This window comes from Alligator mississippiensis, chromosome 6, assembly GCF_030867095.1.
Source record: "Alligator mississippiensis isolate rAllMis1 chromosome 6, rAllMis1, whole genome shotgun sequence".
NCBI classification, from domain to species: Eukaryota; Metazoa; Chordata; order Crocodylia; family Alligatoridae; genus Alligator; species Alligator mississippiensis.
Genome location: NC_081829.1, coordinates 80,339,983 through 80,357,347, shown reverse-complemented (window position 1 = coordinate 80,357,347; position 17,365 = coordinate 80,339,983). Strand labels below are relative to the sequence as shown.

At 40.6% G+C, this 17,365-nt stretch overlaps 1 protein-coding gene across 4 annotated transcripts in view; it reads left to right on the top strand.

The window, feature by feature from the left end:
- Positions 1–17,365, top strand: part of DOCK1 (dedicator of cytokinesis 1) — a 555,371-nt gene that overhangs the window by 449,875 nt on the left and 88,131 nt on the right. For all 4 annotated transcript variants that reach the window (XM_059730036.1, XM_006259204.4, XM_014611383.3 and 1 more), the window contains 5 exons: positions 5,728–5,817; positions 10,434–10,538; positions 14,219–14,360; positions 14,600–14,678; positions 16,024–16,108. In XM_059730036.1, the coding sequence (XP_059586019.1) occupies positions 5,728–5,817; positions 10,434–10,538; positions 14,219–14,360; positions 14,600–14,678; positions 16,024–16,108 (501 nt within the window). The remainder of the gene's footprint in view (positions 1–5,727; positions 5,818–10,433; positions 10,539–14,218; positions 14,361–14,599; positions 14,679–16,023; positions 16,109–17,365) is intronic.

The window sequence follows — 17,365 nt, the reverse complement described above, 5'->3', positions numbered from 1 at the left end:
CAGAAGGGACCTTGTAGATCATTAAGTCTGACCCCCTGCTCTAGACAGGAAAGAGCGCTGGTGGGGTTAAATAACAGGTGCCTGTCTAATCTCTTCTTGAACACCTCCAAGGTAGGGGAAAGCACCACCTCCCTTGGAAGCCCTTTGCATATTTCGGCCACCCTCACCATAAAGAATTTCTTCCTGATATCCAATCTAAAGCTACTCTCCTTTAGTTTGTGGCTGTTATTTCTAATAACCATGAGGGGTGCCCTAGTAAACAAAGTATCCCCTATTCCCTGCTGTCGTCGTCCCCTGTCCCCCCCTCCCCCGCCAATGAGTTTGCAGACAGCCACAAGATCACCTCTCAACCTTCTCTTGCGGAGGCTGAAAATATTCAGGTCTCTCAGTCTCTGTTCTTAGGATCTTACCTGCAGGCCCTCAACCATACAAGTAGCCCTTCTCTGAACCCACTCAAGGTTATCCACATCCCTCTTAAAGTGTGGCAGCTGAAACTGGAGGCAATACTCCAACTGCAGCCTGACCAATGCCACATAGAGGGGAAGTATCACCTCCCTAGACCTGCTCGTGATGTACCCACTAATGCACGAAAGAGTGCGGTTAGCCTTACTTATTACCTCGTCACGTTGGCAACTCATGTTCATTTTTGCATCGACTAAGACTCCAAGATCATTTTCCACTGCCATAGTACTCAGAATGGTATTTCCCAGTCTATAGGTGTATTGGAGATTTTCTCCCCAGGTGCAGCACCTTGCACTTATCCTTGTTAAATTGCATCCTATTCTGATATGCCCACTTCCCCAGCCTATCCAAATCCATCTAGATTCGCTCCCTGCTCTCCAGCGTGTTAACTGTACCCCATAGTTTGGTGTCATCTGCGAATATGGGCAGAGTGCTTTCAACCCCCTCATCCAAATCACTGATGAAGTTATTGAACAGCACTGGTCCAAGAACAGAGCCCCAGAGGACACCACTGCCCACATCTTTCCAGGGAGAAACCACCTCATCCACCACCACTCTCTAGGTGCGTCCCATAAGCCAGTTTTTCACCCACCTTACTGTGAAAAAAGCACATCACAGCTACTACGTTTGCTTGTAAGAACTGTGTGTGACACTGTGTCAAAAGCCTCTTTAAAGTCCAAGTAAATAACATCTATCTCCACCCCTGCATCTAAGCAGTTTGTAACGTGGTCATAAAAAGAGACCAGTTTAGTCAGGCAGGAGCTGCCTGCTACAAACCCATGCTGGTTTCCCCTTAACATTGTATTACACGCTGGCCCCCCACAAATGTGATCCTTTATGATTTTTTCTAAGGTCTTGCCAAGAATAGAGGTGGGGCTAACCGGCCTATAATTACCTGGGTCCTCCTTCCTCCCCTTCCTGAAAATAGGGACCACATTGGCCATTTTAAATATTTTTAATTTCAGCATTAATTTAAAATACATTTTCTAGCCCTCATAGAAATGCTTGAAAACATGATCAAATTGGGTGGATCAAAATATATTCATAGATTATAATGGGCTGGAAGGGACCTCGGAAGATCATCGGGTCCAGCCCCCTGCACCAAGCCGGAAAGACAGCTGGGGGTCAGGTGACTCCAGTAAGGTGACTGTCTAGTCTCCTCTTGAAGATTTCCAGGGTAGGTGATTGCACCACCTCTGGAGGGAGTTTATTCTACAGTCTGGCCATCCTGACTGAAGAAGTTTTTCCTAGTGTTGAGCCTGTATTGATTTTCCAGGAATTTGTGGCCATTACTCCTGGCTTTCCCCTCAGGTGCCCTGGTGAGCGGTTGCTCACTGAGCCCTTGATGTACTCCTTTGGTGTAGCAGTAAGCTGCTACCAGGTCCCCTCTCAGCCTTCTTTTCCTCAGGCTGAAGAGTCCCACATCCGTCAGCCTTTCCTTGTATGACTTGCCTTATAAGACTGATCATATGGCTGACTGTTCTTCGGACTCTCTCAAGCTTGTTCACGTCCTTGTTAAAGTGTGGTTCCCAGAACTGGATGCAGCACTCCAGCTGCAGTCTCACCAGTGCTGAGAGAGCAGAAGAATCACCTCCTTGGTTTTGCTGGAGATGCATTGATTGATGCATGCCAGACTATTATTTGCTCTACTACCTACAGCATCACACTGCCAGCTCATATTCATCCTGTGGTCTATTATTACCCCAGGTCCCTTTTATTTGTGATGCTAGTCAGTTTGGTGCCTCCAAGCCTGTAGGTGTTTTGGGGGTTGCTTGTCCCGAGGTGGAGCACTTTCCATTTCTCGACATTGAACTTCATCAGGTTCTGATCCACCCAACCTGCTAGCCTGTCTAGGTCCACCCGTATCTGTTGCCTATCTTCAAGTGTGATCACGCTCCCCCATAAGTTGGTGTCATCAGCAAACTTGGCCAGTGAACTCTTCACGCTTGCAATCAAATTGTTAATAAAGATGTTAAAATGTACTGGACCAAGCACTGACCCCTGTGGGACACCACTGCCCACTTCTCTCCAGGATAACACAAATCCATTCACTACAACTCTCTGGGTTCTGTCCTGCAGCCAGTTTCTCACCCACCTGACTGGCTCAGAGTTAAGCTCACTATCCTCCAATTTTCTTATGAGAACATTGTGGGATACTAGATCAAAGGCCTTTTGGAGGTCAAGGTATACATGCCAACCTGCTCTCTTATGTCCAGGTGGCAAGTTACCTGGTCATAAAAGGAAATGAGGTTGGGAAGGCAAGACATGCCCATGACGAAGCCATGCTGACTTTCATTCAGAATCTTACCTTCTGCAAGCTTATCAGATATTATATTTTCTAAAAAATCTCATCAGTTTTTAGCCAATTACATTATTTTTTGGAGGGAGTGGGGGGAGGGGAAGGGGCAATCTCAGTTTGAATCACTTAAATTACTTGATTACTGCTCAGTGGGCACATCTACATGTGAGCTTTACTGCAGAGTTGGCTAATTAGCTCCACAGTAAAGCATCAGCATTTACACATGCACCATTATTAGAGCACATTAAATTAATTAATTCCACCTTAAGATAGTACTGTTGGGGTTAGAGTACTTAAGTCCACTGAAATGCACATGTAGGTGGTGATGTGCTAACTGAGGCACAAGGATGCTAACGTGGGAGCTGCCTGCTGTTTGGCCCTGCAATTTAGCACCCACCTGCCCCAGTCAGCCCCGCTTCCATGACCACCCGGAGCCTGGGGCTGATCCCCCTGGACCTCAGCCAGCCTGGGGCTGCTCTGCCTTGGCTCAAACTGCTTTGGTCCCAGGAGTCCATGTAGATGCTGCACCCAGGAGCAGCTGACTCTAGTACAAACTATGCTGGAGTTTATTATGTCGCCTTATTGGCATGTGTAGATGCCCTCAGTTAGACTTGCCCATTGGTTTTGTTACATGTAATCAATGGCTGCATCTCTGAGTAGTTTTGGTCTCTGAATTAATGTGGACTACAGGTAACATTTGTGACCCTTTCTACGTATAGAGGGGGCTAGAGGGTCGCACTCAAAGAGTCGTGGTGGATGGGTCGGTCTCGACCTGGAAGGGTGTGGGCAGTGGGGTCCCGCAGGGCTCGGTCCTTGGACCGATACTCTTTAATGTCTTCATCAGTGACTTGGACGAGGGAGTCAAATGTACTCTGTCCAAGTTTGCAGATGACACAAAGCTATGGGGAGAAGCGGACACGCCGGAGGGCAAGGAACAGCTGCAGGCAGACCTGGACAGGTTGGACAAGTGGGCAGAAAACAACAGGATGCAGTTCAACAAGGAGAAATGCAAAGTGCTGCACCTAGGGAGGAAAAATGTCCAGCACACCTACAGCCTAGGGAATGACCTGCTGGGTGGCACGGAAGCAGAAAGGGATCTCGGAGTCCTAGTGGACTCCAAGATGAACATGAGCCGGCAGTGTGACGAAGCCATCAGAAAAGCCAATGGCACTTTATCGTGCATCAGCAGATGCATGACGAATAGGTCCAGGGAGGTGATACTTCCCCTCTATCGGGCGCTGGTCAGACCGCAGTTGGAGTACTGCGTGCAATTCTGGGCGCCACACTTCAAGAAGGATGCGGATAACCTGGAGAGGGTCCAGAGAAGGGCAACTCGTATGGTCAAGGGCCTGCAGTCCAAGCCCTATGAGGAGAGACTAGAGAAACTGGACCTTTTCAGCCTCCGCAAGAGAAGGTTGAGAGGCGAACTTGTGGCTGCCTTTAAGTTCATCACGGGGGCACAGAAGGGAATTGGTGAGTATTTATTCACCAAGGCGTCCCTGGGGGTTACAAGAAACAATGGCCACAAGCTAGCAGAGAGCAGATTTAGATTGGACATTAGGAAGAACTTCTTCACAGTTCGAGTGGCCAAGGTCTGGAACGGGCTCCCAAGGGAGGTGGTGCTCTCCCCTACCCTGGGGGTCTTCAAGAGGAGGTTAGACGAGTATCTAGCTGGGGTCATCTAGACCCAGCACTCTTTCCTGCTTATGCAGGGGGTCGGACTCGATGATCTATTGAGGTCCCTTCCGACCCCAACATCTATAAGAATAAAGTGAACTCTATAAGAGTATCCTCAGCTTTTGGGATCCTGAGATGATTTTAAGAATGTAACTGAGGCCTCTCCCACTTTTTCCTGCAGAACTACCTGTTTTTCCATTGCTGACTCTGAGCTTCAAGAGGAAAGAAAAGGCAGCAAACTGGGTGAATAAGTTCCACCAGGTTTTCTGCTTTCCATCAACCACTTCCTCTTCTTCCTTCATGTAAGGAAGAAAAGTGGCAGATCCCTTGCTTAGAAAGGAGCTGAGAAAAGCTTTAGGGTCTGGGGAGTCTCAACCGTTGCCAGCAGAGCAAGTAGAGGGATCAGGTGTCTATGTAGGAAGGGTCCGTGAATTGTTTTCATATATACAAATATTCCTTCTTCTGCCTTCTCAGCAACCAGCTCTAAACATCTTTAGGGAACTTCATTTTAAAAATCTTTTTCTTCCAAGGCACGTGTCTTTAGGATGAGCTGGGGAAATGTGCTCTACCCTTTCTCTCTGCCTTTTTTCAGCTCCTGCTGCTCTTAACAACTTTCAGCAATAAAAATAGATTTTCAGACCTGGTCTTAGATTTTCTCATGTGTAAATGTAAAGTTGGGTTTGGGTTTTTTTTCACATTGAAGATAGTAAAAATGAAGAATACCTGTAAATATTTAAAACATGTATGCCTCTTTAAGATTATCTGTATTCCAGATAGTTGAAGAATCTGGAATAACAATTGTTAAATAATTCTGTCAGTTTAGACTGCAGTTGAATCTCATGCTTGAAGAACAGGAGTAGAAAATGCCATTGGAAATATAATGAATGTTTGTACAAATCAAAAAAGGTATCTCCCATGTACTGCCTGATTTGTCTGCTGTGGATATTAGATGATAATCAGTAACCAAATCAGATACCTGAGTTTTAGGATTTCCAAGTTAGAGAAAAGTGTGCAGAAGAATATGTTGTGTCACTAGTGTGGTTAGCAAGAGACATTTTTATTTTTTTTAGTTGCTTTTCTTTTTATTTAAATTTCAGGGAATAAAACACAGATACATGAAAGAAGCTGAAACAAATATTTGTTTTGTCACATTGTATGCACATTTTATTCATAGTGTTTTCAGGCATATAGCAAAATGTATTTTGCTTGTGTTTTTTTAAGATTTATTTTAATCCAATTTTGTTGTTTAACCAAGGTATATAATTCAGTTGCATTTTTTTTTCCAACAGATGTGGGAAGAGGCCATTGCCTTGGGCAAAGAACTTGCAGAACAGTATGAAAATGAAATGTTTGATTATGAACAACTCAGTGAACTGCTGGTAGGTTTCTTTTCACTTCAATTTAAATTAACAGACATATATTGCTTTTTGGCAGAATTTCCTTTTTTAAGGTTTAAAAATAATGAAAATTCCTTTAGCCTCCGTTAAACTAACTAAATGGGAAGGGTGATGTACTTGATCTTTTGGGGCACATGTTGGCTGGCTTGCTGGTCATTTAGTTGGCCATCTTTGGCACTCACTTAAATGGAAGAAATATATATGTTTTTTACACTGGAAGAAAAATGCTCTGATCACAGTGGCTGCTTGCAGACATAAAAAATCAAAAAAAGTGTTTTACTTTAAACTCCATGTGCTCCCAGTGCATGTGCAAAAGAGGCAGGGCAGTATGTCTCTATAGATCAGGAACTTCATTGGGGCTTTTTTGGTGCTTTTATCTAATAGCCGATTGAATCAGCTTCAACTAAAAGTGCCAAAAAGCCCCGCTAAAGTGCCCAGTCTATATAGACACTTAGGAGCTGGGTCGAAGTAACGCACTGCTTCTTCTTCTCCTTTTTTTTTCTTTAACGCTGGCAAGCAGCCATAATTCCTTGATTCTTGTGGTTAAAGGAAATATGCAGTTTTAAAATAGGACTCTGTATTTAGTAAGATAGGTACGTGACCATTTCCTATTTTTCCTTCGCCGGTTGAAAGAAAGTGGAGAGACTTCAGATTTTGATAGAAATATTTCAAAATTTTAAAAGTTCCTTAACAGTAACTTTTGAAATTGTAGCTACTTAGTAACAGTGAAGTGTCCAGGATGGATTGTAGGGCTAGATACCAGTTTTTACCTCTGCTGCTGACTTACTGTTTGTTATTAAGGAAGTTACATAATGTGGTGTTTTACTTGGAAAATGGGCCTAAAATGTAATGCCATGTATTTATTTTTTACTGATTTAACCAGGGCATGAATAGTATATTCAGAAGGGATTTCCAGGGTCATCTGATACAATCCCCTGCATAGATGTAGCATTTACTATTCCTATATGAAGGGACTGTGGAAAACAAGTTGTAGGCTCCAGGAATTCATGAAAAAAGTGTGAATCATTAGTCTTCTGGAGTTAAGTGTCCTGATTCTACTCTGTACAAGTGGTTCCAAAGTTCTATTTAAGGAAAATTGCAGCTCCAGTGTTCATTTTCTGGTTCAGCTTTTCTTTGACATCCAGTTTTCACAAATTTATAATAGATCCCATCTACCAAACGAAGAGTCACAGTAACTTTTATCTCCTAACTAGAATCTAATTCAAGTGCCCCAGGAGATAGTTAAATGTCTTAAATTTTAGCCATGTTCTGAATTCTTGATCTTAAAGTAAAACCCACCAAGAACTCTTCAATCCCCTCTTGAAATCAAATCTGCCTAGGAATCTATTTCTATACAGACCCATGAACGGAATAATCGAAGTAAAATTAGCTGCATTATCTTTCTAAGGAATGATATCCTTCAGATGCTACTTCTGTGCCTTGAAGCCAACTAAAGAAAAACCATGTGTCGCAATGCATTCATAATGTTTTGTAACCATTTCACAGAGGTCTTACTTTCATATGATAATCCTAGGCTTCAAATCTAAGAATTGTAGAGCCCTGTGAATGGCATGTGTATCACAATTTGCATTCTTGATGTTGTGAAATGGGTTCCAGCAGGCAAAAGCCACTTGTAGTCCAGCATGACAGACGTGTGTAGCCTTACATGAGCCACACACCAGAAAGTTCAGACTTTTCTATGGCTGTGGGAAGAAAAAATTGTATAATTTTAAAGGAGAATGAAAAGAATGTTATACCTCATGAGCTTGCCTTAGTTGATCCATTGTAACTGTTTTGTCTATTCAGTCCTGTCCTATAATAAGTGAAACTAATCCACAATACCATATTTACTCAAATACAAGACGAGTTTTTTTTCCTCCAATCAGCATGGTGGAAAAAAGCCCCTGTCTTACATTTGCATATGAAGAAACCTCATTAAATACATTGTCTGTCATTAAACTGCTGCCAAAAGCAGCATGTGCTCAGTAATGGAAACCAGCTATCATGTCATTAAATGCAGCCAATAAGCCAAATGAGCATGTCTATAAAACACCTGGCCCATATTCGGCAAAAATTCTGATGGGAACCTTTTTTTTTGATGTGGCCCTTAAGTGGGCAGTTGTCGCCCCAGGAGGGAACAGGCACCAGCCTGGAGGTACTATAATGCCAGGGTGGCACTCAGAGAGGCTAGAGCAAGCCCTAACACCTGTTGCAAAAATGCTGATGGGAACTTACCACAAGGATAAGTTAGTGCAGCCCATCTGAATAAGCTATATGGTAGTGCCCATTGCATCCAGTTCCCTGGGCAGTGACTCTTTGTCATGTCACGGACATTGCATACCTTTCGACTTCTGCACTCCCACAGCTGAACTGAGCATTCTTTCCCATTTCCAATTATTCCTGGTTTTTCACCAGCCTTAAGTGTCTGGCAAACATCACCAAATGGGGTCCTAAGTCCCTCTGTCACCCCCTCTCTCAGCCTGTTACATATGATTAATGTGGCTCTGCCCTCCATGAGGTGCAGCCACACCAGATTGCCCTGGGCCTTGTCTACATATATTTTTAATCTTGGGACCCATGACAAGAACAACTGATTCCAGCCATGAGTGGAAGGCTAATTAGCACATGGCTCTTTTGTAGGCAGTATCTGGAATACACACACTTACTGACCAGTGTTGAGCTGTGGTGTCACCAGGGCTAGAAATGCTGCTGACTGGTGGCGCCCAGGCCAATGAACTATAGGGTAAATTATGATTTATTTTCCCTGGTTTTCCCAAGATTTATTTTTCCTGCTATAATAGTAGGGGGAAGGAAAACAAATTCAAGGCAAACCTCCAATAATTAGTTTCCACACCCAGAAAATTATAGCAAATTTATAAATTTTCCATACATAGAATCTAATTTTGGGGGGTTATTTTATAATTTGGGTCATTTTATATTTGAGTAAATATGGTGAATTATCCTTGATTGAAACAGGCAGTAAATTATTGTGGCTTAGCTTTCAATAACTGCATGATAAAACAAACAGATAAACAGTTAACTGTATTCATTTGAAATACAGTAGTACCACCTCTTAACCTTTTTACCAACTACTCAGTTGATCTAATAAAAGACAGCACTACTACTCAGAGAACCTTGCCTTTACACAGCCATGAGGTTTTGCATAAGCAAAATGTAAAGTTTTTTTCTGAGAGCTGTTTGGTGACAGATCATAAAGTCCATAAGACTTTTTTTACATGACTTGGAGAGCTCGATGCAGCTCTTGAGTAGCTTAGTGGAACTATTACTATTGGACTAAGGCAAACAATGCTTTTCCAGGAAAAACCTGCCACATGGCCCTCAGCATGTACTTTTATTAAGTTTAGGATGTAAAAATAAAAAGTAAAAAATAATTATTCTCCAATGAAAAGTCACTTTCCCTTCACAGTTACTTTCTTTTCCCACTGTTTGCATTTTAATGTCACTTTTTTCATTGGAGCAGTCGCTGTTAATAGAGGGTGCCTTTACACATGCTCTGGGGCATGGTGGGATGCTTTAATTAGAGAGGCTCACAGTAGAGCTGCTAGTACGGTGCTTAGGGCATTTGACAGGTAGATCTATAATCATGCTACAAATCAGACAGTTCAGAGTCTTACACCTCAATTTCCCATGCTCTAAGAGCCTTTACTAATGTTTGCATGTGCTTGCTTTCCTTGTTTTGTCACAAATGGATTGACAAATCTAAGATTTATCCTAGTGCAGGACAGGAAACCTTTTGAAATCACAAAATTTTTTACAGGATGAGAATTTTTTTTCCAACCCAACTCATTAAATTCATTTAAAAATTGTGAGAAATATCCATGATGGTGATGGTGAAGCAGCAGTTGCCAGGGGGTACAGGCATGGAGGGGTAAGCATCAAGGGGCAGGAGTAGGTTGCTTGACCTCGCTTCCCTTCTACCTGCCTCACAATCTTCACCACCTGTCATCCCATTGCTTGGCCCCTTGCCACTGCTTTTCTTGCTGCAGTGGCGGGGGGTGGGGGGAGAAAATTTAAGACATCCCTTCAATAATTACATTCTGTGCATAGAAAATTATAACAAATTTATAAATTTTCCATGTATAAAATCTAATTATTGGGGGGTCTTAAATTCAGAGTCATCTTGGATTTGGGTAAACATGGTGTCACAGAACATCTGCTGAGTGGTAACTGTTCAGGTGCCCCACAGTTGTCCTGAGTAAGTGAAAACTAACCTGAGGCAACTGAGCCTTGAATAAAATGTCTTCCAACCAGATAAAAAAGGATGAATAAAAAAAAAAAAAAGAAAGAATTACTTTAGCTGCTTAAAACAATGAATAAAGAAAAAATAGAAAGCTGAACAAAGGAGGATGAATAGATAAGGTAGAAAGATGAATAAAGAAATACGTGCATGCATGTGCGCATACACACACATATATATTATACATAAAAAGGGAGAGCGTGTGTGTGTGTGTATTTCTTTATTCATCTTTCTACCTTTATCTATACACACACAGGCACACACAGACACATTTTTTGTCCTCCAAATTGTGTCTGTGAAAGACATTTTAAGTTAAATGTTATTTCTGTTTCCCTTGCAGAGAAAGCAAGCTCAGTTCTATGAAAACATTGTAAAAGTGATAAGACCTAAACCAGATTACTTTGCTGTTGGATACTATGGCCAAGGATTCCCTACATTTTTACGGGTAAATATGAATTCACTGATTAGAAAAGATTCTCTTTTCCTTCTGCAAAAGATATTGCCTTCAATATAGAGCATCACTGGAAAGTCCAATTCATTTGTAAATAGTAATCTTTTTGTAGTTATGTGGAGCAGACACTGGCATTTTCTTTTCCCTTTTGATCTAGCAGAATTGTATTAAAAGGAGCTTTTCTTTATGGCATATTCAGTATTTTATAAATATTTAATTTTCAAATAATTGGAAATGCAGATATATAACCCTCAAATTCTGAATCCATATGACTGACTGTGCTCTTGACCCAGTGCTTTAATACAGTGGTACAAGAAATGATTGTTGGAGAGAGAGATTTTCTACTTCTGTAATACTAGAAGGTTGAGAGAAGTTTAATATATTATTCTTGTCTGAACTGTACTTTAAATTTAAAGTTATATCTAATAACATTTTTCTACCATCTTCTGAATATGTGTTGCAAATGTTTACTTATCGTATATCATAGTTAATTTGCAGACTCAAGCAATATTCTGTAGGCTTAACAAAAAAGAATTGTAGGAGTTGCAGACATGAAAATAGTTCCATTGTAAGTATGGTACTAAAATGATACCTAACTAATCAGGAACTAGAATGATTCCCCCCTCCTAATTAAACTGTTTGAATCTAATGAAAATAAAAAGATCTTATAAAGATCAATAAGCCTCATGCCTTATCAGAGCAGATTGTCCCTATCATACATTTTCCAGGGCTTTGGACATTGTAGTTGCAAATGTTTGTTTTTATTGTTCTACATATGTGAAACATTAGTTCATTTGAGACCCTGAAACTCAATTGCTTTCTCAGAAAATAATTGAATAAACATTTTATAATATTCCTGGAGAACAAAACCACCAAGAGGCTGTGATTAACAGTAATCTTCAAAACAATAGAATAAAATATATCAATAAGTCACTGATAACTTCTCAGAGGGTATTATGTCTCAGATTTATTGTGAATGTATGCAAACCTGTAATAGAGTGCACATTACCCCCTATGGACTGAGTTATCTGTCAGTGATTTAGAGGTGCTAAATACAACTGTGTAGAGCATGATTATATTGAGATCACAAGAGGCACCGAATGGAATTGACAGAGGGTTTGCTCATTCCGCCTCAGACTCGACTGTATTTACATTCAGGAACTGTACAGAGAGTACAACACACAATTTTCCAGTTGAAGCACTATGTTATCTGTATATTCAAAGGAATATAATGCAAACTAAGAATAGAGTTAACCAGCTATATTAATATTGAACTGATTTTCTTCTTCACAACTGAATAATTTTGGTGTTACTGCGGCAACACATTTATTATGCTTCACAAATTGTTTGTCAAGGGTCAGTTTGTCTTCTATATTAGCAATAAAAACTGTAACATTTGGCTATTAACTATGCTGCTGACAAAGTTCTCAGTACATGTGTCTCCTAGTATTCTTTCTCTTTGAGTTGAATTGAATTATTCATTTTTTATACATCTGTCTTCATATTTATTTGCTTAGAGATAAATATTATTTTGGCTGTTGTCAGTTTGAAGGAGCAGTATTGCAGAACCAAACCTAATTGACTATTAGAGAAAGTATTAGAGTACTTTGCCCATAAGCCATTGTTTTTCTATTAAGTTTATTACTTTTTTCAACAAGTGTTACTTCTGAGATAAATAATAAATATAAGATAAAGTATTTTCACATTACGGTGTTATTTTTCTATCAAAATTTATTTTAATCCTGGTCAGTTTAACTCTATAAACTTAAGTCCTCCTATGTAATATGCTTGTTGCTGGAATTAAGTATAGCTGTTCAATTCATAAGTCAGAGTAGTTGTATGCAGTTTATCTTTAATTTGCTTCATTCTTAGTGACAGATCAATATATAGAAATACAGCTTACTTAGCAGTAAGTAACATAAAAGATGTTATTTTCCAATGACCAAAATATTAATATATGTGTATTCGATAGAATGAATATGTTTCAATCTTCTTAGATATATTAAGTCAGATGTAATATCTTTGGCTTTGTGTGAAGTATGTTGCGCTAGAGTTAAGATAAGATGCGATTATTAGCCTCTATATCTGTATAGGTTACATAGAACTGTCCAAGCAGATGTAAGGAATCCCTAGTATGCCTTGCACACTTGTTTCAACAGATTTTTTTTCTTGGTAACGTTTAGACATATTAAACTGAAGTCTACTCTAGTTAGGGGGACAGTGGGTGTCCATGACATTCAGGGCCGCACCCTAACACATGATGTTTTACATAAAGCACTGTGAGTTAGTCTTGTCCCCCCAACCCAGCAGACATTTGCCTGTTCAGTTAGGGGCAGCCATGGCCAGCAGGTGAAGGTGTTCCAGCATCCTTGGAGGCTGCTGAACTGCCCCTCTTCCCAGCCCTGCCCCCCAGCCCCCCAGATCCGGGGGAGCAAGAGGGAAGGGAGCAGCACAGATTCCACCCTCCATCCCCCTCCAAATCAGGCCAGGCAAAGCAGCTGGCAGCTGCTGTTGCCCCTTTCAAAAGGCCCAGCCAGAGCTGGGGGGTAGGGGAGTGGAATGGAGCCCCCTTGCCTCATGGACCCAGCCTGGTTCTTCCAAATACCCCATCCAGGGTAGCTGGGGACAGGGCCTCTGAGGCAACCAAGCCCTGTTCCAGCCCCCACCCCTCCAGCTCAGGCCAGGCAAAAGCCAGCTGGCTGCTCCTTTCCTCCTTCCTCGCCTGCTGACCACCCCAGTGACTCTCTCCAGTCCAGCCCCACCCCGTGTGAAAAAGTAACCCGCGAGGGAACACAAGTTCCCTAAGATACTCTAAAGCAGAGTGCCTTAATCTAACAACTGATTGGACAAGAGTTAATTTTTTTGTGCAACTGGCTATTTTAAAAGCACTCTGCAGCTGTGCCCATGTGTTGTCAGGGCTGTAGGGTGCTTTCAGGGACCCCGTCGCGTGAAAAATGTAACTTGTGTAAGCACCCTGTATGTCCTGTTTTTGTTGGTACAGTCATTTTTTTTAAACACCTGTCCCACGCATCCGTTCATTTTCCTCCATGTGCTCAGTGGCGACATGGAGTTCAGACAGCACAGTATGCCAGAACTGGTGGAGGCAGTGAGGCATCCTGTTTTGAACCTAGGAATCCTTGGTCACCCTAATGCTAATGCTTCCATGCAAATGCTTTTTTTTTCAGTTTGGGGGGGTTTAGGTATAATGAAGATTAGAATTTGGCCCATACTTTAAAAAAAAAAAAAAAGCAGCATAGGAAGAAGAAAGAAAAAGCAATCACTCATATAGAGGGAGGGAGGAAGGGTACTTAAGTGTTTAATGTATGCTTATCTGTTTTTCAGAATCTGGGTTTTAATTATTTGCTATAGGCCTTTATTTAACAGAACAGTTAAACAGTTAATCCAGTGTTTAAGCCCCATCGCCTTAAATGGAAATTAAGCACATCCTTAAAATGTGTGCTTAATGGATTTAAGCACATACTTAAGTAGTTTGCTGTTTGGGAGCCATAATACAAACTAACTAATGATAATCATGTTGTTATAAACTAGAACATTTTATACACTTCTACCTTTAGTAGCCAGCATTTGAAGAAGCTTTCACATCCTTTTTCTTAGTTGTTGTGAACATACCCTGAATATTACTATATGAATTTCACTGCACAATTTATTTTCAGAACAAAGTGTTCATTTACCGAGGGAAGGAGTATGAACGTCGTGAAGACTTTGAAGCAAGGTTACTAACCCAGTTTCCCAATGCAGAAAAAATGAAGACAACATCTCCACCAGGCGATGATATTAAAAATTCCCCTGGACAGTGTATCCTTGGAAATTGCTGTGTGCATAAACTCATATAAATTGATCAGACTAAAATTTTGTAAATGTGGCTAAGACTGAATAGGTCTCTCTGCCGTTTGTTTTTATTGGTATTTACTGTTCACATGCCTGTTTCTAGATAGTTACAGACAATTCTTAAAGCAAGGAACATTTGCCAATTGATCTTTCCTCTCCTGCATAATTTAAATTGTGCCATTTCAATTCTTAACCTTCCAATTCAGATATTCAGTGCTTTACTCTAAAGCCAAAACTTGATTTACCACCAAAATTTCACAAGCCAGTATCAGAACAAATTGTAAGGTAAGTTTTTTGGTTACATCTACACTTTTATCAGCCTGGATAAATCATATGCTTAGAAAATGGTGTGTGCACGTGTGTGTGTATGAGTCAGATTTTTGCAAACAAGTTTTTATAAGCAGCTATTGGAGATAACACATACTTATGCAAAGAAAACAAACTTCAGGTGGCAATAGGTGTGCCTAGCTAACACAGCTCAGTCCTACTGTATGGCTGTGGATCTAAGGTACTATCAGAACACACATAAACACTAATCGCAATATAACTTTAGTTCTTTGAGCAGGCTCCATGCCTAAGCAAGAGTTCTGTGGTATGGCATGATAAATGTTGTGCTATTGTAGCCAAGCAGGAACCATTTGACCATGGTAGATCTGAATGTTTTACAGGACCTGGAAAGAGAAAAAAAAGTGTGTGTGTGTGTGTGTGTGTGTGTGTGTGTGTGTGTGTGTGTGTGTGTGTGTGTGTGTGTGTAAAATAATGTTTTCAAGCTCTCTGTTGAGCTAGGCAACCCCTGGCACATGTGCCAGAGGCCAGAGCGTGGCACACAGGCATTTTGTTTGGCACTTGCACAGCATGGAAGGGGCCAGGGCTGTGCTGTCACAACAAGGATCAGGCCCCTCATTGCTCCCCCACCATCCACCTCAGTATACCAGCCTCTTACAAGTCGAGGTTCTAGGTGTTTCTGTCACTCTGTATAAAATCATTGCTGACGCCTATTCTATGTCAATGCTGTCTGTTCCCAAGCTGAAATGATTCAGGGTAACTAATTCCCATCAAACAAAGTTCAGTAAAGTCGATCAGAAGAAATATGACAGTTTATTCTTTTTCTTTTTCCCCATTTTTAAATGTTACCCACCAAAAAACATGAATTAGGAAATGTCAATCATAGGTGAAAATATTTTGGTAACATTTGTTTCCATTTTTTAAATCTATAAATCCAGGGTGAATAATTTATGTTAGATAATTATGAAAAACAATGATACTTCAGTTTTTTGCATGTTCCTTAAAACGCTGCATATCTTAAGGGACAGATCAGTTGTTATGAAATATTATAGCTGTTTTTGCTAGTATTCAGAACAGCATCTTTATCTCATGCTATGTGCCTGTGTCTTTCGTCATCAAACATTAATATCCCACGTGCATGTGTGCACACACGCACGCGCGCGCACACACACACACACACACACACACACACACACACGCACGCAATGTGTTCACAAACTGAGGGTTTTAAGACAGGTACTCTTTTGCCTTGTTAACAGATTTAATAGCCATTTCATTGAATATTTTTTTAGGTTGTTTAATGAAATTATCTTTGTAGTTATACTTCTTCCCCTTTTTAATTCAGTTTCTATAGGGTGAATGAGGTCCAGCGATTTGAGTATTCACGGCCTATCCGAAAAGGAGAGAAAAACCCAGATAATGAATTTGCAGTAAAAATATTTCTTTTCTTTTTCTGTGGATGCCGGGTAGCTATTTTTGGTGGGGGGGATGGAGGGGGAGGAGTAAGGGGGAGAGTTGGTTGCTGTATTTGGGAGGTATTTTTAATTCTGAAATATGTGGCTGAATTTATACTGAACATGTAAAAATTTGCATATAATGAATTCTGCATTTATAGCAGTAGGAAAATTAAACAAGGCTGGTTTTAGTTGGTTGAACACTGGACTGTTTTGCAGAAAAAGCTCAAAATCTTCAGGCCTTTACAATGTACTCATCCTTCATTGAAAGCAGTCTTGCCATAGGGATTCCAGCCAGGCCTCTTTTAAAACCAGTCTTTGCTACATCAGTAAATCTTTTACAAAACCATATGTTTCATCCCATAGTCAATAAAACACCCTCTTTTATCACAGCCTGTGTTCACCAAATCAGTTTGAGCAGGCCAAAGTTGAATGTTTTTTTTATTTACTATTATTGTTTGACGTATAGCAGGAGTAGAAACAATAATAATACTTTGTGCTTATGTATCCCTTTGCAATCCTAAATCTTAATATTCTTCTCAATAATAGTAGGCTCCTGGAAATCTCTGTGCCAAATAAACAGAAATTGGTTTTCTAAGCAGAGAACTAGGAGTTGTCTCTTCTGTTTCATTGTCCGCTTCCTTACTTGCATTGGATAGAGAATTACAAATTTACACCCCAGCCAAGGCTTGACAGTTGCAGCCTATTGTGCTAGAAGGGGTTGAGTTGCTTCAAAAACTCTCACTTTTACTACAGATGGAGAATATTCAGTTGTCTGTTACGTTGGCCTGTCTTGACAGACCTTGTATAATAAGTGGCGGGTCAGCTACTCTTTACAGATTTGGCTGTTAGTGAGTTTTTGTTGAGGAAGAAACAAGCAATCAGAATACTAGTGCTAAAACTAACAAATAAGATAAAGCTAATTCTTTTAAAAATTGCTGAAATAGGGTACAGACTTAAGCTCTTAAGTGACTTAGCAGCTTTTTAACACATTAGAGAAAGACAGTCATATTATCTGTATCATTCAAAAAAAAAAAGCGGGGGGGGGAAGCAGGAAGTCACTGTGCCCAAGAAAATAAATTAGGAAATTTGGTTTGTCATGACTACAAAAAATAATAAATAACATTTACTCTTTGTTTGCACTGAAGACAGCAAGGAATGTATAAGTTGCATTTTAGCTCAGTCGCATGTTGTAGCTGTTTGGAAGATACAGTCTCTGAGATCCTGCTCTGT